Source organism: Macaca mulatta, chromosome 3, assembly GCF_049350105.2.
Source record: "Macaca mulatta isolate MMU2019108-1 chromosome 3, T2T-MMU8v2.0, whole genome shotgun sequence".
Taxonomy (NCBI): Eukaryota; Metazoa; Chordata; class Mammalia; order Primates; family Cercopithecidae; genus Macaca; species Macaca mulatta.
In genome coordinates this window covers 93,275,433-93,298,075 of record NC_133408.1, presented here as the reverse complement: position 1 = coordinate 93,298,075, position 22,643 = coordinate 93,275,433, and the positions used below count along the sequence as shown (strand labels likewise).

The following is a 22,643-nucleotide window of genomic DNA, read 5'->3' as shown; positions in this document are numbered from 1 at the left end:
TCATCTTTTGAAATTTTAAATTTTGTTTCTTATTAACGAATCTACCATTTGTTCCTTTTGGTTTCTGTCTTTAAAAATTTCATCTGCCAGGCTCATGACTATAATCCCAGCTACTCAGCTGGAGGAAGTAGGGGGAACAGCTGAGGACAGGAGTTTAAATCAAGGCTGGGTAACACAGCAAGAGCCGGTCTTTACAAAGCACGTAACTATTGTCCCAGCTACTCAGGAAGGCTGAGCTGGGAGGATCACTTGAGCCCAAGAGGTTGAGGTTGCACGCTAGCCTGGATGACACAACAAGACCCTGTCTCTAACCTAACATAATAAAATTTGGTCTTTATTTTCACAATGATTCAACTATCCTTTTCTGAATAAATTATTTTTCTCCTATTGAATGTAAATGTAACCTTTATCATACTGAAGACTTGCCATGCTTATACTTTGGTAAACCCTCTGAGGTTATAATTGGATTTTCACTTACAAAATTAATTAATAATTAATTTTACATGTTTACAATATAGAGCCTTCAGATCCATAAATGTGGTGTGGGTATATATATGTTGGATATATAGGTATGTGTATATATACAACATATACCTTCAATTGTTCAAATTGTTTTTCGATAGTACTTGAGAAAAATTCTACAGATATTATTAACATATTCATTTCTTATGAAATTTCTCCTGTGAGTTTAACATTTTTTTCTGCTAATATTCATAAAATGTTTTTTATTATACATTACTGGATATTGTTAAGGTATTTATTTTTGAAGAGTATTTATTTTGCAATGTATTTATTTTTAGTTCATTTACTAAACTGTTAATTCATATAGTTTTTAAAACTTATCTTCAATTCTCCATTTTATTTTATTTCTGAGGAGTCTTGCTCTGTCACCCAGGCTGGAGTGCAGCGGTGTGATCTTGGCTCACTGCAACCTCCTCCTCCTGGTTTCAAGTGATTCTCCTGTCTTAGCCTCCTGAGTAGCTGGGATTACAGGTACATGCCACCACGCCTGGCTAATTTTTGTATTTTCAGTATAGACAGGGTTTCGCCATGTTGGCCAGGCTCGTCTCACAGGTGACCCGCCTGCCTCGGCCTCCCAAAGTGCTGGGATTATAGGCGTTAGCCACCACACCCGGCCCTAATTCTTCATTTTAAACAATACTATTTAAATATAATAATTTTGTTCCTGTTTTATAATTTCACTATTAGTTTCTTCTTCCTATTTGACAAAAATAAACTTTTAGAATATTACTGCACAATTCTGGTAAATGGGGGCACTCTTGGTGTTGGTGGTAGAGTGGTGAGCATAGCTGCCTTCCAAAGGGGGCATTCTTGACTTCTGCTGACTTTAACAGTAATGCATTTCCTATTATGCCATTAAGTTGGCCTTTGCCCTTCACAATTCTGGAGTGCTAACTAGGATCTGTCAAGGTCATCATCCCTCTATGTCCTTAAAATACCTCGCTTTCTCAGAATAAGGATGGGAGGTGAGAGAGAGGTCTCTGGTGCCTTTTAGACAATACACAAGGACAACACTTGGAGTTCCTGACATTCTTTCACAGTCTCCAGGGTCCATTCATCATCTGCCCAATGTTTTGAATTCCTTTTTTCATTTCAACTTAGTAATAATAACGATGAAAACAACGGAGCTAACACTTGAATGCTTATTACACACCCAACACTTTATAAGTACTTTACTTGTACTAGCCAAATAAATCCTCACAACTACCTTATGTCATATGTACAAATATTTCCACAGTATACAGACTAGTTGAGACACAGAGTAGCTGAGTAACTTGCATAAGAATGCACACCAAGTAAACCCAGAAAAGGAGGCTGAACTCAGGAACTCTGACCTGCACTGCATGGCTGTTGTAGCAAGAGGATGGAACAGATGAAACAAAAGCCTAGGTCTACTTACCCTAAAGTATTCCTACTCTCCCCTCCTTTTTTTTTTTTAATCTTAAATATAAAAGAAAAAAATGCTGCAATTCATCTGTTGACATAGGAAGTATATTTTATAGAGGCTATTAATTTTGTATAAAATTTAGAGAGATATTTTACTTAAAAATTGAAATACATTATACATATGTATGTCATTTGAACATGAAAGTCCCAGTAAAGCAAATACTGAGTTGTGAGCATGTAATTGAAGAATAAAAATGGAAAATGACAAAAACTTCTGAAGGCACCCCTTAAGAGCTTTTCTTGCCTTCTTGCCTACAGAAAATAATATTTTAAATTATTTTCTCTAAGTTTATTCCAGTGATTATCGACATTTTTGAGAGTCTAACAAAATTGGGAACCCACTTTTTTTCCACTTAAACACATATGCCATTTTTTGGCATTCTAAGGAACCGAGACAAATACGGCATTTTAAAAAATCAGAACATAAAATATATTTTTTAGAAATCCAAACCTATTCTGTTAAGAAAAAGGTGCTCAAGGAAAGAAGGTTTGCTATGTAATCTAATTCAAAAAATCGCAATCCTTATGGCTGAGAATTTTGTAAGGTTCATGATTTTGCTGGAAGCACAGAAATTACCTACAATCTAAAGTTAAATTAGACTCTCCAGGATGCTACATTAACTCTTTCTGATTAAAGAAAATTTCCACCAGACTATATGACACATTGTATCAATTTTCAGTCTTATGGGATTTGAGAGGACTCTACTGAAGATTATTCGTCTCATGTTAATTACACTCTTGTTTAAACAAAACAGATTGTAACTCCCTGAGGGCAGAAACAATGTTTACCAAACTTTACTACAGTACTTATTAGCACAAAGCTGAGCATGCTCAAGTGTTTGCTGAATTAATGCATAAAGCTTGATATAATTAAGGGGAGGAATGAAATAATCCAAAATCATGTCCTAATAACCTCAATTGAATATATTTTGATAGATACACACACATGTGTGTCATCCTTTTTCACCAATGGAGCAACCATTTATTTTGTGCAGATTAGATACCCGGTCTATAGGCAGCCAGCTCCCTCCCCTCTTGCAGCGGGAGGAAAGGATGAAGACATTGAACAGACAATCCTCCAAGTCCCCAAACCTCATTCCATCTCCCACCAGCACCCGGGCCCCCGCCTGCTCTTACCTCCTCCCTCTTCCAATTACCCCAAGCCGGGGCCCTTCCTAGACACTGTCGTGAGGGTCACCGGGAAGTAGCAATGCTGGGATCTGTAATTTTAAGATTCCCCAGTTGAGTCTAAGGCAAGCTAAAGTTTGAGACTCACTGTCCTTTCTCTCTCTCCTCCCCAAGGTTTGAGGGCACCATGAGGCCAGGGTGGGCTTCTCCTCTTGCTGCTCTGTAACTTGCAGTCTGCTCTCCCACAACCGCAGCAACCAAGGTGTGTTCCTGACCACAAATCAACATTCCCATCCAGAAGTTAAAAAAAATACTTTTTTTCCTCTTACACGTGTACTTCATAAATACTATTTGTCTTAAAATTCACAAAGCACCTTCACAAAAAACTTGATTTTCACAATAACCTTGTGAGTATTTATTAGCATTTTACAAATGAAAGAGTGGGCTTCTAAGAGGCTATTCCCCGCAAGGCACATAGCTGGTAAGTGGCTAGAGATCGCTGAACCCAGGTGTCCTAATTCTCAGCCTGAGCTCCTTCCACCATGACAGAGCTTCCTCCTTCCCTATGCTGGGCATTTAATGACCTTGTCTTGTAACAATATTTATATGAATAAATGTATTCTTTTTTTTTTTTTTTTTTTGGTTGGAGTCTCGCTCTGTCTCCCAGGCTGGAGCGCAGTGGCGCGATCTCGGCTCACTGCAAGTTCCACCTCCCAGGTTCACACCATTCTCCTGCCTCAGCCTCCTGAGTAGCTGGGACTACAGGCGCTTGCCACCATGCCTGGCTAATTTTTTTTAGTAGAGACGGGGTTTCACCGTGTTAGCCAGGACGGTCTCGATCTCCTGACCTTGTGATCCACCCGCCTCGGCCTCCCAAGGTGCTGGAATTACAGGTGTGAGCCATGCGCCAGGACGAAGAAATGTATTCTAAGTCCAAAATGATATGCATTATCCTGTTGAACAAGTGAAAACTTAAAAATTCAACCTATTCCTAAATTGAGGTTCATCTGTACCTAAAGCATGCTAAAGACTTTTGGCATTACTAACCCTCAAGTGAAAAATGGCATAAAAAGAAGTTAAGGACACTCCTTAAATCTATCTGGATAAAGTTTTCAAATCAAGCTTGACAAGTTCTATTTCCAATCCCTTCCTAACATTACTAGCCACTTCTCAATGTTATAAGGGTTCGTTTTGAGTTTCAAAGTTTTTTTCCAGAAGTTGAAGTCATCAGTGTTGGCTTCCCTACCCCACAAATACAATCCATCCTAGGGGTTGAAGTCAATTTCGAAACATACAGCTCCAAGCATCACATCCCCTTGCTTGAAAAGCCCCATGACTTCCCATTACACATATGTAGCCTACACTGGCCTATTTCCAGTCAATCCCACCACACACCCTTCATTCTAGATGCACTGGGCAACAATCCCCTAAAACCCCAAGTGCTTTAATGATTCTGTGCGTTTGTTCCTGCCTTAAAAATCTGTAATTTGTCCTTCAGAATCAAAAGAATTCAAATGTAGCATTTTGTACTGCTTGTCCAGCTATCCTAGCTATAATACCACTATTACGGCACCTAAATAGCTAGTTACACACACGTCAGTTTCCTCTGCTAGAATGCAACGGCCTCAAGGCTGAGTGTGTGTGTGTAATTCATCTTTACACTACTTAGTATCATGCCTGGCACCTCGCTGAGTTAAAAGGTTAAATTACTATTACCTACAACCATATAAGAGAAATTATAGAATGCACTCAATTAAACAAAAACCTTAACACATAAAGATACTTTCTCAACAATCCAAATTATTTGAAGCATTCCCATTACATGAAGGTAAATATCTATTTTTATATATACAATACAGTTATAGTACCTGGAATCAAAGCCCAGTTTCTGTATAGTGAACAAATGAAAAGATATTCTTTAGGATCCAGCTTGAGAAAGAGAAAGCAGTCACAGATCCCACAATTTCAGTTTCTTCTTCTTTCTAGTGCCTAGATTTTTGTGTGGATTACTTTGCATAGCTTCAAAGTCAACAACTATCTAAATGCCTATTAGATGCACAACACATTTTCCTAAGAACCAAGAACATTAAAGAAACATTAGCCCATATCTTTGCCCTTAAATATAAAATCTTCAAGAGATAAGATTTAGGTACATAAAATAATGAGAGAACACATTAAGCACTCAAGCAGATGGCACAAAGTCTAAGAACTATAAGAAACCTGAGAAGGCAGATCAGTAATGACCTTAGGGCATGGTTTATTAAGATGGTTAAAAAGATGGGGTCAGGGTGGGGGTGGCAGCCTCAAGACATGGATATAACTTAGGTGTGGATTTATGGCAAACAGCCAGAAAAGACAAATACAATACAGTCAGATATTGGACTTGGATAAAACAATTCCTGCCACTAATAATGATGATATAGAATATGAATAACGACGACAATAATGTGCTAATATTTACTAAGGGTCCACTCATTATATACACAGTCTGTCAGGCTTTCAGCACTCCATGAACAGCAGGAGCCAGACTTTCCCAACTAGTAGGCCTGGAAGTGCCAAGAATAAGAAAGCCAGAGTCCCTGGGGCCAGTAACCTCCTGCCTGGCTTCGAAGATACCATCTATTTACCCCACTGTGCCACACAAATATTACCATTTTCTTTGCATGCTATTATGTGGAAGGTTGAGAAGCAGTGACATTGGTCAACAGAGAAACCAAGCAAGTTTCAGAGACAACATCATAATGCAGCAATAGAGAGCCACAGTGGTCCAAACCCTGGTATTGCATTAGAATCATCAGTGGCACTAAAGATAAGAGGTGTTTGAGTATAAATCCAGGGCCTCTAAATCTGCACTCCAGGATTTTTTTGTTTTTATAGTCACAAGTGATTCTGACATACAGTCAAGGTTGATTATCATTGGTACAGAGAATGACTGGGGCAAAATCTAGGTAGTTCCTCACAAAATGTAATGTGAAAATCAGCTTCTTGCTACTCTCAGTGTCCTGGAAACCAGTAGTAACTGTATCACCTGGGAGTAGCTGGAAATGCAGAGTCTCAGGTCCCATTCCAGACCTCCTGACTCCCAATCCACATTTTAACAAGGCTCCCAATCCACATTTTAACAAGATGCCTGAGGTGATTCACAGACACTTTAAAGAGCAGTGTCAACACTGAAAACACACTGGAATCACCCCTGACAACACACTGGAATCACCCCGGAGCTTTCCACATTACTATGTCTGGCATGGCGGGGTGGTGATTGTGCAGCCAAGGCAGAGAACACCGACCTAGGAGTAGTGTGTTAAGCCTGCATTTCTGGGCCCCCACTCTCAGAGATCCTGATTCAACAGATCTCACTTGGGGCTTGGACATCTACATTTTTAACAAATTCTTGGGTGACTTTATACAGTCCAAATTTTGAGAAGCAGTGTCATTATGTCAGAAGGTCCAATGAGAAGAATATAGTAACAATCTAGGAGTAAAATGACCTGGAGACTAGTGATGAAATGGGCTTTATAAGGAAAAGGGAAATGTATTAGTAAATTCAAAAGATACACTGAGGGAGAAGTTGGCAAAACGTGATAGCTGAAAATACTGATTAAGAAAGGGAAAGAATTCAAATTCCTTTACTTTCCTGGTAAGAAAGTCTTCTTAAGAAGAACTATTCCTTAGGTTTTAGATGACTTTCAAGTTATTCAGCTTCTCAGAGTCTCATTTTCACCAAGTATAAAAGTAAGGGGCTAGTCGGGCACGGTGGCTCATGCCTGTAATCCCAGCATTTTGGGAGGCCAAGGCAGGTGGATACCTGAGGTCAGGAGTTCAAGACAGCCTGGCCAACAAGATGAAACCCCGTCTCTACTAAAAATACAAAAAATTTAGCTGGGCGTGGTAGCAGGCACCTGTAATCCCAGCTACTCAATACTCAGGAAGCTGAGGCAGGAGAATAGCTTGAATTCAGGAGGCGGAAGTTGCAGTGAGCCGAGATTGTGCCATTGCACTCCAGCCTGGGCAACAAGAGCAAAACTCTGTCTCAGAAAAAAAAAGAGGGGTTTCTCTTTGGTTGTCTCCATCCCTAGCACTTAACGACCTTGAGTAGCTACCTACAGCTATTATCACTAACACACTGGACTCTGTACTCTCCCAGGTGGACTGTACAGCTATTTTCTGACAATTTTCTGTTTTCTTTTTATTTTCCTGCTCCCCAAACTACAAAGTCTTGGTAGGTTTGGCAGTTTCAATTTGTTTTCTATTTTGAATAGGAAAAGAAAGAATGTACTCTATTAATATAGATACTGAGTTTCAAAGTGAGAAGAAAGATTGCTTTTAAAATTCAGTCATGAAGGCCGGGCTCCATGGCTCACGCCTGTAATCCCAGCACTTTGGGAGGCCGAGGCGGGTAGATCACCTGATGTCAGGGGTTAGAAACCATCCTGGCCAACATGGTGAAACCCTGTCTCTACTGAAAAAAAAAAAAAAAAACAACAACAAACAAAAAAAAACAAATTAGTCGGGCATGGTGGCACATGTCTGTAATCCCAGCCACTTGGGAGGCTGAGGCAAGAGAATCGCTTGAACTTGGGAGGCAGAGGTTGCAGTGAGCCAAAATCGCACCATTGCACTCCAGCCTGGGCAACAAGAGCAAAACTCCGTCTCAAAAAATAAATAAAAATACAATTCAGTCATGATTTGAAAAAACTACTGCTCCTAGTAAGATCTAGAAATCAGTGCTCTACATGATGATCATTTTAAGGACAACTTTAGTTAATCAGAATCTCCTCCATGTATTTTGCATTAAGCAAAACTGTGCTTTCCAACAGTTAAGAAAAAATTAGAAAACTTAATTACAATGAAAATGTCTAACATCTGTTTGTCAGTTGCAGTTGAGAGAGCCCTTTCACATATTAAGCAAAAATGATCCAGGGGTGCCTTTGAGGCAGATACGGGTCACATTTTCCCATGAGGCTCAGGGGCACATGACTGGGATGCAGCAAGGCCTGGAGGAGAACTGGGTTTCTCTGACTCCAAGCTCAGGCTTGAAAACGTTAAGCACATTCAACGAAGAGGATGCACTGGCACACAGGAGGAAATGCCTTAGAAATCACAAAAGCATCAAGGACAAAACCGTTTATTTTAAAGTGAATACAGTATATGAAAACAGGAGAGCATGGAAAGTATATATCACCATCCCAAAGCAGAATATAATTAGGCTTCTAAACAGAGAAATACACTAAGTAAACATTCACATATTTAAATATTTGTATATGTAGATATTAAAGTAGGCAATACTTAATACAATAACTGCTCAACATAAGTGTTTTGAAGACAATAAATTCTAATTTCCCTTAAAAGTCTTATTCTCCCATAATATGAATACAGATGTTACCAGAAAAGGGTCCTGATCCAGACTCCAAGACAGGGTTCTTAGATCTTGCACAAGAAAGAATTCTGGGCGAGTTCAAAGCAAGTTCATTCAGTAAAGGAATAAAGAATGACTACTCCCTAGACTGAAGAGCAGTTTGGGCTACTGAACCAAGGATACTCATAGTATCCTTACACTTATAGTTTTTGATTCTATGCTAAACAAGGGGTGAATTATTCATGAGTTTTCTGGAAAAGGGGTGGACAATTCCTGGAACTGAGGGTTCCTCCCCTTTTTAGATCATATAGCCTAACTTCCTGACATTGCCATGGCATTTGTAAACTGTCAGGGGACTGGTGGGAGTGTCTTTTAGCATGCTAATGTAGTATAGTTAGCATATAATGAGCAGTGAGTACAACAAGAGGTCACTTTTGTCGCCATCTTGGTTTCGGTGGGTTTCAGCTGGCTTCTTTACCGCATGCTGTTTTATCAGCAGGGTCTTTGTGACCTGTACCTTTTGCTGACCTCCCATCTTATCCTGTGACTTAGGATGCCTAACCTTCTGGTAATGCAGCCTGGTGGGTCTCAGCCTTATTTTACCCATCCTCCATTCGAAATGGAGTTGCTCTGATTCAAATGACACTGACACAAACGTTTCAAAATCAAACAGTAATCTACACTAGTAATTTTCATAAAGTAACTTTATCCTTATTTAAAAAATGCATTTTATTGTTTTAAGAACAAATAGCTAAATAAGATACACAACCAACATAATATGATCTGCTTCTGAGCATGCATACAGAAGCTGTAAAACTTTAGTAAACCTAATGGAAAAAGTGTAGAAGCTGCATCTCTCCACTAGAGTAAAAAGAGAACCACACACACGAACAACACACATCCAGGCCCATCATATTCAGCAAGAGATTTAACAAGTTCATTAACTGATAACCCATTCCAATGGTAAGACATGCATTCCCCTCAAATTGCAAGCTTCCCTTGTGTACCACAAATCTTGTTTATCTTTTCATTTAAGTGACTAAGAAAACTGTGACAGTTTTTACTATTTTACTGTGTTTGTTATGTCATTGCCAAACCAACCAAATGCAATAAAAATATTCAGATTAAATAGTTTTCAAAAATAATCATGTAAAAAAAACCCCGGAGACTGACAGGTTGACCATAAAGATATAAAAGAGTGATTCCCCCAAATAACCAGAAGCCAAAGCAGTGCTCTTGCCAAAAGAGCTATAACGTCTTGGGACACATGAGGTCAACCTCCCACTAATGTGCCCTTGACAGATGCCTTAGACTTTAGATCTGAAACCTACAATTTACACAGATGTAATTAACAAAGCCAAGAGACCTCAACTTCAATCCCAAACTTCACCTGCTGAACTCAGTAATGAACTGGGCCATTCACCTGACCCTACTTTAGTTTTCTCACCAGGAAAGTTCTAAGAGGTAACCTTTAAGTTCTACATTTTTATAACATTCCCATGGATATGAAAGATGAGAAAAGAGTGAGAAATAAGGTCTCATTTTCAAAAAACAACAACTTTTTAAACTTAGTGGAAAACAATTACATAAGAACTTTATGATTAATATGAAAACCCGCAGAAAAAGATTCTGCTGTTGACAACTCCAGGACTGAAAAGCTATATTATAAAAAGTAGTACTTACTGTTAGGAAATAGGAAACGTATTTGCCCGAAGGGCATAGTAGTAGCACTTTGGGCAAATTTTAGTATTAAAACTATGGATAAAGTCTCACTCTTCTCAATTACAACAATCTTCCTAAACTAATAATTTGTCTAGATAACAAGTTTTCAAAAGTAACTGGTCAAGTGACTTAGAAACTGTGTTTACAATTAGTGCTACTGTAAACTAGTAGATAAAATCACACGCGTTCATGATCAGTACAATAAACCACGCTAGAACTTCTGTAAGTGGTCTTGGTGACAGCTACGCTATTATGTTAACACTTGCTGCTATAATAAAGTTAAAATTACAAAATGCCATCCAAACATTCTTTAGGTGATAGTGATCGTGCTGAAAAACACACCTGACAATCAGCTACAAATATAGAGAAACATGCCAGAAAAACAGAAACAGCTCTTCATTTAAGAGCCCTCAGGACAAAAATAATAGTGAGAATGCTGAGAAAATAGAAAGCAGTATTAAAGCACAAAAACATACTACAATAGTTGTAGATTTATGTATTCTGAAAATAAATTATTCTGCTTTTTAAATGTATTTATATTCAATGATTCTTGATTGAACTACGAAAGGTCCTCCATGGAGAAATGATCTTCCCTGTGAAACAAGACTGCCCTTTATGAGATTAAACAACATCTGGACCTAGATACAGATGTAATTTTTACTAGCTTTGATGACTAGTAGCCATTAGAACTAAATGGTTCTAATAGTAACTAAACAAATCTAGCAGCCTCTTCCCCTGGAAGAGTAATGTCCCAATGGTTTGGCTAAAGTGCAAGCTGATGCAAAAGAACTAGCAAAACAGTAATTTAGGATTAAACATATGAATAATAAAGCCTAAAGCTACCCCATTTCGAAGTATGTACACAGGTTTATGGTCTCTATGACAATGTAGATTTAGTCAGTCCTCTATATCTGTCAGTTTCACATCTGTGGATTCAACCAACCTCAGATTGAAAATAGTAGGGGGCAAACATCCATCTGTACTGAACACACACAGATATTATTCCCTAAACAACACAGTATAACAAATATATACGTAACATTTACATTCTGTTAGGTATTCTAAGTAATGTGGAGATGATTTAAAGTATCCAGGAGTATGTGTGTACATTATAGGCAAATACTATGCCATTTTATACTAGGGACTTGAGCATCTGCAGATTTTGATATCAGAGGGAGGTCCTTGAACCAATCCCTCAGGGATACGAAGGAACAACTGTGCCTCATTAGCATGAACTTTAAGAAACATTAATATACCTAACACACTCACTAAGAGAAATTAATACAGCCTAACAGGATAAGTATTTACAATGCAAAGCAGCCACTGTTCAAATATTAGCAACATCCAAATATCCATATGTACATAAAATTGTATGTGCTCTCAGTATTGATGCCCCATTATTGGCCAAAAATCAATCACAAATAGATAACATATGCTTATATTTATATAAACTAAACTCACCAAATTTGTTATTTGGATGCTAATGAGCATCACGTATTCAGACACCTTCTAACTGTATCTTTTAATAATAAAATATGTTTAGGTGATTATAAACATTCTTTAGAGTTAGCCAGAAGTCTATTTTAGAAAGAAAAAAAAATGGCTATAAACATTAAAGAAATTCTTTAAAATCCCAAATTCCCACTGGCATGACCTCTGTGAATTAACAGAAACACATTCTCACAGTTGGTGCTCAGCTGGGTCTACGTGTCTGTTTGACAGCAAGCACACCAAGATGGCCTGTGTCCCTGGGCCTCATACTTCCTTGGCTTTTCTTGGCCTTATGCCACCCCTAATATGCTCTTTCTACTTCTTGTTCCTGTATCTCTAAGTATGACCCTCTTTTCCTTCTTTTTCCTGGAGAAGGAAGAAACAAGAAAACTAACATTTATTGAGCACAAAATGTTAGGGTTTCTCAGAATTGGACTCTAGGGCTTCATTGCTTTTGCTGTACTATCCCCCTAGAGGAGATGAAATATAGCATGAACTTAGGAAACACATTGCCTGGGTCAAATCCTGGCCCTTCTACATTCTAGGGGTGACCTTGGACAAGTTACTTAACATTTGTGTGCCTCAGATTGCCCCACGTGGTAAAACAAGCACAGTAATCCTAGAGTCACGGTGAGGACTGAGTTAACAGTTAAATGAGTTAATTTAAAGCACTTCGAATAAAGCCTGGCAAAGAGTAAGCCCCTATCAGTATAAGATGCTATTGTTCCCATAAGCATGGAAATAGAAGTTCAATGGGAATATGAATTCAATTCCCATTAATGTGAAAACCAATTTGCTGATGACTCCCTGTAGTATGTCTCCACTCAGACCCTTTTTCTTATATCCCACCACTGATTGGCATTTCTACTTGGACATCTCACAAATGTCCCAAAAGTAACATGTCCAAGATGAAATTCTTGACCTTTTCCTTCAAACCTATCCCCTCATCCATACCCCTAGTCTTCAGTCTTCACTATCTTGGTGAATGTCACATTATTTACCCAATTAGAGAAGCCAAAAATGTACAAAGTATTCATAACTCTTACCTTTCCCTCAATCCAAGCCCAATTCATAAGTCCTATCATTTTCACCTCCAAAACACATCTCAAATTGACCAACTTCTCTCCATCTCCACAGCCACTGCCTTCATCCAGGCCAGCAACCCTCTTGCAAGGTCCCTGAACAGCCTCCTCATGGGTCTCTCTGCTTTTGTCCTTGTAATGCAATCACCCATTTCCCCAAGAGCAGATTTCTCAAAGTGAAAATTTAATCATGTCACTCTCCTCCTGTTCAGCATTCCTCAATGGCTTCCTGTTGCACTGAGAATAAAACCCAAGCCCCTTTTCAAGATCTGGCCCATGCCCATCTCACTTTGATGCACCTCTGCCCTCTCTTCTTTCAACATGCTAAGCTCTGTCCTACCTTTAGCACATGCTATTCACAATACTCTCTCTTCTTCTGTTCAGCTGACATCTTTTCTATCAGTCTCAGCTTTAAGGCTACCTCCCCAGAGGCCTTTCCTGATCCTACTTAAATTGGGTATTTCCTTTTTTTTTCTATCTCAGCTTGTTTCTTTCCTGCATTGCACTCACTATGTGCAATTATTTTCATTTATTTACCATCCCCCCTTCTAGTATGTAAGTTCCATGAAGGTAGGAGTGACAGAGTCTCATTCTACATTTTAGCCCCACCAACTAGCATCTAGCTTAGTAGACACTCAATGATATGGTATGATTGACTATGAATGAACTTACTGTGCTATTTTACATGTATTGTCTCATTTATTCTTTACCACAATCAGACAAAGCATTTATTATCCCCATTTTAAAGGACAAGCCAACTATGGGTGAGAAATATTAAGGGAGTGTAGAACAGCTTGAATGCAGAAACAGGATTCAAATGCAGGCCAGTGTTGAAATGGCTATGCTGCCTCCACCACACCACATTGCTCCCCCCATCTACTCCCCAACAGCTAGATTCAACTCTCTGCGTCCACCCAGTTTCTGACCACTTCTGCCTCTAAGAAGTCACAAGTGTTTCCTATCATATGGGCTTCAAGCTTCTCATAAGCTGTGGAGAATAAAAGCAGTGGTCCTAAATGAAGCAATTTTGCCCCCCAGGGTATAATGGCCAATATCTGGAGACATTTTCGTTGTCACTACTGGGGAGGTACTAGTGGCACCTAGTAGGTGGAGGGCAAGGATGCTGCTAAAATCCTGCAGTGTACAGGACAGCCCCCACAACAAAAAAATTATCCCACCCAAAATGCCACAATGCTAAGGTTGAAAAGCCTTGCCAATAAACAACCAGGTTAGAGCAGGGATACCCTTGCCACTGACCACAGGAACCAGGCGGGTAATGGGAATGAGTCAAACAGGACTGGTGCAAAGCGAGGAAAAGGTAGTTTTTATCATCCACTTTTTCCATACTCAGGTTCTTTTTTTATTGTTTTGTAAATCATATCTCATGTTAGTCTTTCACCGCAGACATGCTTTGTTTGCATGTCTAATGGGTATATCTTTTACTAGCACAATTGTTTCCTGATGGAGCACTGGCATACATAAATAGATCAACAGACATACAGACTTATGCTTATATATACTGAGTTGCATTTTGGAAGTGTGAACAGGTTTAATATAAAATGTATTGTTACAATGTGGGCTGTGGTCAAAAAAGTTTGGGAAACATTGTCAAGGTTTTATTATGTCACAGCCGCCTCTGCATGAGGAAGCTATCCGGTTGAAACTTCTAAAAATAAACATGCCAAGAACCCCTCTTTACAAATGTTACCACTAAATAAGTAGCAAATAATGCCCCCAAATAAGAAAAACATATATTTATTAAAACAGACTTTTCAACAATGCTTAACACTGCCCTACAGTGGAAAGACCATGTTGGTAGGCAGTGAGTTCCTCATCAGTGATTAGAACCTATGAAGGAAAGCCCCAGTCAGTTTCTAACTCTTAAAAACTTGTGTTTCTATCATGGAGCTTCAAGTTACAAAATTACTTTCTAAATAGAAATGAATCCATTTCTGTCTAGCTTAATATTTAGTTGTTATAATTGTTCTTTTTTTGATCAGTTACAAATGAACTCTTGATGAACAAAAGAATATGCAATGCAATGTGGAAAACCAAACATCTATTTTAAAGTCCTATACTGAAATACTGTATAATGTCAGCTCAACTCACACGCATTCTGGGAGGCGGGAAGGAAACAGGAAATAAGGCAGCTTTCAAAAATGTCTAAACTCTGCTCCTCTCTGCAGGATCTGAGTGGTTTTTTGATGCTGTGGCAGGGCATAATCGTGGGGAAGAAACAGGTCTGACATCAGTCTATGAGGGTACAGAGCCAGAGAAAGAAGCAACCCAGGCCCAATCATTCAGCAGAATCATCTCTCAAGGTGCCCTGGGGCCTCATGCAGAGGGTTAACAAGGACAGTAAGTCTCTAGACCTACGTCTGTTCATCCAACTTCCATACATCTGATGGCCATGGTCCAGGGTACACCCAAGAATACGGTCTACCACATTCACTGTACCTCCTTTCAGTGCTCAAAGGGGCAAGTCAAGCAACGTGCTATACTGTTACATTAATACAAAACTGTATTTAGGTATGGGCATTACTAAATTCAAAGATAAGTCATTCAAATATAAGTCATGCATCCATCCAAAGAAGATTCAAAGGAAATGCAATCAAAAAAGAAAATATGCAGAAAATAGCAATAAATATCATTATTCTAAGATTTGTTATTGTAACATCCCTGAAGAAGCAATGCCATTTTATATTTTACTACAAAGTGGTTAATGTTTATATTAGTCATTCAATAAAAATGCAACTCCATTCTGTCATCAGATCTCAAATCAGTGTCACACATTTGCTTTTATTACAACTACAATGTGTCAAGTGCTCTAAACACAAAGTATCTTCCCATGTATCACCCACCCCTTTTAGTTATGATCCTTAGCAGATCCCTGTGGAGTAAATTTGCCATGTGATAACCCCCCACTAGCAGAGAAGGAAAGACTCACAAAGGAACCTAAAACTCAAACCAAACTGAACCGCTGTGTACTAGATCTGAAGGCTCTGCCTCATCCACTGTATCATGCTGCCTCCCCAAGGTGAGCTTTTCTAACCTGCACACTAGCCAGCTTTTCAAGCTCGCTGAGGAAAGAAAAAAAAAAAAAAAAAAAAAAAAAAAGGACGGGGGGGGGAATGTGCTGGAAAAAAAAAAAAAACAACTTAGTTTTTCTAGCCTTGAATCTGCAATGGAAAAAAAAAAGTACCCTAAGAACAACCTTCTTGAGCCCATTAAAACGTACACACAGAGATGACTGGCTTTTTATGACTGAGTGGCTTTTAGCTGTGGCTGTGATCTCAGGGGAAGCCAATTTGCTGTGTCCTATTCCTTGACTTATACGTCTGTACCCCAACTCCTGGATAAGGGAACTTTGAGTCACTAAGAGAATTTAAAAATATACTAAGGGATAAATCAACAGTAATTGAACAGATCAGTAGCCAAAAGCCCACTTAGGCATACAGAAAAAGCAATGTTAAAGCATTTCACTAGTTGACTTAGAAAAATTAGGCCTGTTATCCAAACTGCTATAATTTGCCTTATCGAAATGTCAACCAGGAAACAAAGGAAACCTGAAGTCAGTCCGAAACATATGCTTCAACTTTTTTTTTTTTCAGCACATCATTACACATCATCCATTTGGTGCATGCCAGAGGGAGGGGAGGAGAGCCCTCCTCACCAAAGGTTCCCAGGCCAGCAAGGAGGATTAAGGCTCGGGCGCCCCAAACACAACGCAACCTAGAAAGTGACGTGTCGAGGGGAATCACAAATAAAGTGCCACCGGCGGCGTTTGCGGCCAAGAAGAAAAAAGCACGCTAAAATTTAATTATAAGTTTAAGCAACTCCCTAGGACATGGAACGTGCGTTTGCTTTGAGCTCCACGGAATCGTTTCCAAGCCAAAGCAAACCATCCTGGCGGTCAGAGGCCGAGATAACGGGGAAGGCGGCCGGTCATGCCAATCAGCAGCGCCCAAGTCTCGTTAGCGCAGACCTGCCGCCCGCGGCCAGGCCGGGCAGCTGTTGATCCCCGGGCCATTCTTTTAGAGCCCAGGCAGAGCGCGGGTGGGAAGCGTGCGAGGAGAGCTGAGCCGGGGAGTTGGGGGAAGGAGAAGGTAAGAACGTCCCACAGAAAAAGTCGGAGAGGGCTGCAAACTGGCTGGTCCGGCCGGCTGGGCTCTGCGCGGCGGAAGCGGGAGGAGAGGGGAAGGAAGGGGAGGGGAGGGGGCCCGCGTCTCAAAGTTCCGCGTCCCGGCGGCGCCCGCGCTCGGGCTGCTCACCTAACAGGAGCGTGGTCCAGGTCCGGCCGCGCCCCGCGCGCCGCAGGCCCAGAGCCCAGCGCAGCCGGGCGGCCAGGCGCCCACCGAGGCCGCCCTCGGCGGGCGGCGCGGCGGTCTCGGCACGGGGCCCCTTCCTGCCCGCGGCGCCCTTGCGCCCTGGGGACGGCGGCGCGCGCTCGGGCCCGGGCTCCCCGGCGCCGACGTCCGGCGCCCCCCTCAGCGGCGACTGCGAGACGCGGGGCGGCTGGGGCGGCTTGGGAGCCGCCTCCCGGTGCTTGTTCCGCGCCTGCAGGACCATCTTGGCATAGTCGCGCCCGCTCGCTGCGCGCGCCCGGACGGCGGCCGGAGAACGGCGGGCTGGCTGGGCGGCTGGGCGCCGCTCACTCTCCAGCGGGCGGGCGGGCGGGCGGGCGGAGGGCGGGCCCGTCCCTCCCCGCGGGCCGGGAGGCGGGGAGATCGCGGAGGCCGGGCGGCTGTTGCCTGCCTAGCAGTACCGCCGGGAGGCGGCGCCGGACTCGCCAGCCCGCCGCCGTTGCCGCCGCTCCGGTTGTCACGGCGACCGTGGAACGCCGGGGGGCGGGGGCGGGGACACCCTGCGAGCGGCCGCGGCCCCGCCCCCGCCGCCCCTCTGCGCCGGACGCGCGCTCCAGGCCGGCCAGCGCGCACGCGCGGACTTCCGGCGCGGGAGGGGCCCGACCCCGCTGCAGCCTGGCGACCCCCACCTCTTCGGGGCCCGCGCGGGGCTCGGCTGCTGCGAAGACGCGGACGCAGACGCGGACAGCCTTCCGGAGGCGGCAGCCCTTCCATTGTGGGAGTGATGGGGGCCGAAGGAAGAGCCCTCTCAGGGATCGGTGCGCTGATCCAAGTTTCGGAGCCTATTAAGGCTGCGCGTGGAGCCCGCGAGGGCGAGACGCGGCGGGGCAGGGAGAAGGCGCCCGGAGCGGCCACTCAGGGGCGCTGTGCGTGCGCCCTGGGCGCCTGGTCGACGTCTCCGTTTACTCCCCACTGTGTGGTCGCGCAACTTGAAGCGCAGCCCCTCACTCACCGACAGGAAGAACGGGCGCGACCCGATTTAAAATAGTAACTATTAAAATAGCAGCCAGGAATCTCATGGGTAGCTGATAAGGGCTGAGGCACAAGTGTAAACTGAAGACCAGGGTAGGAGCCAGGCTGAAGGTGATAGGATGGATTGGCTGGAGCAGGAAAGATCATCAATAAGTACGTTGAGTTTGTTATACTTGCTGTAACCTTGTTGCTTAATAGAAAGCAGGAAAACTTTGCGTTGATAAGATAGGAGATTTTAGTCGAAAAATATGCTTTCTTTTACATAGCAGAATGCACGAGTAAATTAAACCCGGGAAAATTGAGAAAATCAGGTAGATCCCAGTTCTCCCTCCACCCCTGCATTCTTTGCACAAAGTCTTACAACCGCATGGGTTACAACTGGGAGGTTCCTTTCCTTTCCGTGCCCAGTGGGCTTGTTCCAAAAAGTTGTCTTTAAGTCCCAGTGTTGTAAATCAAGGCTCTTCGTTCTGCTTATCTCTGTTGTAATTCCAGGGACTTCACGTGACTTTCTCGCTCTTTATGTTTCTTTGCCCTTTGATTTCCTTATTAATACCACCATTCGTTCACTGTTAGCCTTTTTAAGAGACAGTGGATTATTTTGTAAAGGGAGGGTGTTTGCCATGCTAGTTAATACTCCCTCATACCCTGTCTAGTTTGTGAATTTGGATTTTCCAATGTCTTTATTGGAGCAAGGAATAACTATTTTTATACACTGGTTTAAAAAAAATGGTTGAAAGTGGGATGCAGAAGGCTTGGATTCTGAAACAATGTGTCATCCGAACCCAGTGTTACCTCTGGGATTAATGTTGAATTTATTCGGTTAAAAGAAAGCTAATTCAATGTCTATTAAGGATAATATGAATAGCTAGCCAGGAGCCGTGGCTCACGCTTGTAATCCCAACACTTTGGGAGGCCGAGGCGGGTGGATCACGAGGCCAGGAGTTCAAGACCAGCCTGGCCAAGATGGTGAAACTCTGTTTCTACTAAAAATACAAAAATTAGCCGGGCGTGGTGGTGGGCGCCTGTAGTCCCAGCTACTCGGGAGGCTGAGGCGGAAGAATCGCTTGAACCGGGGAGGCAGAGGTTGCAGTGAGCCGAGATCATGCCACTACACTCCAGCCTGGGCAACAGAGCGAGACTCCACCTCAAAAAAAAGAAAATAATAATAATACAAATAACTTTTTTTTAAAATCATTAGAAAGACGCATGGAAAAAGAGGTTCAACATTTGAACTATTTGATTGTTGTGTATCTCCTTTATGTGATGGTCCCTGAATTCAGGAATTGCCTCCCTTAAGCTGGTACCCTTGTACCAGGAAAACACTCGTTGAATGAGTAAGTGAGTGAATGAATGCAGTTCCGCAAGTGCTTGTCATTTCCTCTTCTTGGCTTGGCAACCATGCGGAGAATCCCAGCGAGGGGCAGTGTGGGGTATTAGTTTTTTGGGTTTTTTGTTTTGTTTTGTTTTGTTTGTTTGTTTCTAAACACGGTCAATTTAGATCCAGGTTGCAGCCACTACATTGACCCATATCAGCCTTGACCACGGTATTATACCTCTTTGAGTCTGGATTTCTTCATTCTTAAAACGGAGGCAACAAAAACATGTAGTTCACAGGTTTGTTAAAAAAAAAAAAAAAAAAAGACAATGTATGTAAAGCATCTAACAATTACATATATTCAAGTAGTTGCTCAGTGAATGTTCAAATTGTCTGGTGTTGGTAGTTGCTCAATAAGTGTTCAAAGCAGTGGATGCCGTTTAAGGAGAGTGGCAAACTTCTGTCCTCCCAGATCCTGAGGTTGACATTCCAAGTTGGGGTATAGCAAGGGGAGAATGCCGCCCTGAGCGGGAGAGCAAGAACAGCCACGTGATCTTTGAGCCAGGCCTGCTGGGCTTCAAGCTTCTCAGCTCTCTGGGCAGTTGATGTGCCTGAATGGCTCCCTGCTTTCCACAGATGCTGTATAGATGTTGCCCATCTCATGGGTCCTTAGGCCTGGATGAAATAGTAGGCAACTCCTCGTGCCCCCTCCCAAAAAGGAGGCATTTCACACAGGAAAGGTGGAGGAATGGAAACCAGAACAGCCATGGAAGATCATATGCCAGATTTCATTTTATCCTTAGTATGGCGAGATCCACAAGAGCAGGGAATGGGAATGCAGTTAATTTCTATCTGTATCTGTAGGCTAGTGCCTGCCACACATAGCGGCCACACATAGCAGTGGATGTTAAAAAATTAACCTCTGGCAAACTGAAAGCTGCAAGCACTGAAAGCTGCATGTTAAAAAAACATTTTGTACGTGGATGACCTACGAATGGATCTAAGATTATAATGAAATTAAGCATTAAAATTACCAGCTTTAATGTGCTTTTTATTTTTCCGGGAGGTCCAGATGCACCAGAAAGGTACTTCCTGCGTGATGCTGTAGAAATACTGGGTCAGGGCAGACAGATTTTTAAGGACAGGAACCTGAAAGAGCAACCACTTATAAGGAATTGCTGCCCTGGCCCCTGGGGTGCAAGCCGAGTCTTTTTCTCACTACAAGCTACACTTCGGGCATTGAAATAAAAGTTTAATTAAAAAGATATATCTTTTAAATTTTGGGGATGGAGACAGAGGAGATTATAAGGAGGAAATGAACATAAAATAAAAAGCAAGAACATAAAATCGTAGAAGAAAACAAGATGTGGAAAAATAAAGCTTAGTGATAATAAGGTATAGGAATCAGGGAAACATTGTCAGATGGGCAATGAAAAAAGTAATTTGGTCAAGGGAAGACCATGTTGGGAACCAGTTTTCCTATGTCTCCACATTGGCATTTTAAAGGCCCCATTTAGAACTTCTAAATATTCCCCTTTTCCTCCTACTTGCTCTCCTACCCATAGAGTGACAGCTGAATGAGAAATCCATGACATTTATTTGTCATTTCCTTGAACTAGGTCACTTGATCACTGTATTGGAAAAGTGTCCTAGGGTCAAGTTCTAGAATCTGACATTTGTCTCGCTAAGCAGTTGCTCATACCAAGAGAGGAACCTGCATAATTCCAGCACACTTCTTGGAAACCTAAAATGGGTGCAACAAAATATGTCTGTGTAACATTCTACTTTCCAAAGCTCCAGCATTAACTTGACACTGTATTATAATGTGTTCTGTTAGTCTGGTGAGAACAAATGTAAATTGCTACTCTATTGCTCTTCACATTTTATCTTCTGTGATTCCTGGAGCTGACCTTGTAATTTAAACTGTTCATGCTCCAATGAGTGTTCCTGAGAAACTCAGAGTTCATTATTAGGTCTAGTTATAGTGCATCATCAAGAACCTCTCTTGCAGAGAGGCATGTCTCTTTAGAATGTAATTCCTGTTGTTGAGGGCTTACTATGTCTTTAGTAGATATTAGAGACACTTAAAATTCATATACTAAGTCTCCATCCCCAAGGGCTTACAGTTTCATTGGACAGGCAGGGTAATCTAGAAAAAAAAATGTAGTTATATAGCAAAATATGTGATTTGGTGAATAAGTACTAAAAGAATTCCAAAGAGAAGAGATGATGGCCAACATGATTTAGTTTTCAGGGAGTAGGTGAAATTTGGTCTAGACCATGCTGGAAGGCTAGATTTTGTTTTAATAGAAGGGACATGGCAAAGGAATTATAATCAGGGAGCTATATATTTCTAAAACCCTTGCTCAGTGCCTGGCACATTGTCAGTGCTAAAATGAGCACTTTAAGCCTTTTCAGATGAAGAAGGAAGGGAAGAAACAACTAATGTATGTTTTAGGAATAAGTGAATGGATTAAATAGTGAATGAATGAGTTAACTAATGAGTGGAACATGAAATGCCTAGAGTACCCCAGTCTGGAGCCTGGCTTTCAGAGTTCCCCAAATCTAATTGGGCCAGAGCAGGCTTCTCCCCCAAAGGTACTTAGTTCCCCCTACAATGAAGGTGGCTTTAGGAATACTGGGAGGCAAAAATTCTACCTCTGGCCTCCTCTTTGGGCCAGAACTTGCTTTCCTCCAGCTTGTCTCTGTTGAGTCCTTGTCAGAGACCTGAACCTTCCTCTCACCTGCCCCCAGACACAGGAAGATTTGGGACTGATTCAACTGGACACCATACGGTCAATCTCCTACCTCCATTATCTAGGGTGGGCACCTGGGTGTATCATGCAATGTATCCTCTCACTCCTAAGCTGTTCCCTCTACTCAGCCTTGCCTTGTGCTCCCTGGGGTCAGCGATCTGTTCCTGATACACTTAGCTCTTCTCTGTAGCTTCCACCCCTTCCCAGAAGACCCTTCTCCTATGACAGGTTCATTCTCCCACAGCTCCACTCTGTCCCTCCCCAAGCCTTCTTTCTCTCTCTTGGAAAGCTCCTCTGAACTCCATTTTATCTCCCCTCTTTGTCACTGGTGTCTTATGCAGACTGCCCATCAGCTCCCACTTAACCTCACTAGCATTGACCCCAGTCCTTCCAGATCCTACCAATGCTGGGAATGACTTCAACACTAAGCCTTTCAGCCCCTTGACATCCTCGTCTCCAAGGACCTGCACTCCCACTTCATGTCATTGA

The 22,643-nt window shown here is 42.1% G+C and overlaps 1 protein-coding gene across 1 annotated transcript in view; it reads right to left on the bottom strand.

Moving 5' to 3' along the window:
* Nucleotides 1-17,404, bottom strand: part of DPY19L1 (dpy-19 like C-mannosyltransferase 1) — a 108,819-nt gene extending 91,415 nt beyond the window's left edge. Inside the window, exon 1 of the mRNA XM_028845871.2 lies at nt 17,019-17,404. Within this exon, the coding sequence (XP_028701704.2) occupies nt 17,019-17,316 (298 nt within the window). The 5' untranslated portion in view covers nt 17,317-17,404. The remainder of the gene's footprint in view (nt 1-17,018) is intronic.
* Nucleotides 17,405-22,643: the final 5,239 nt, after the last annotated feature.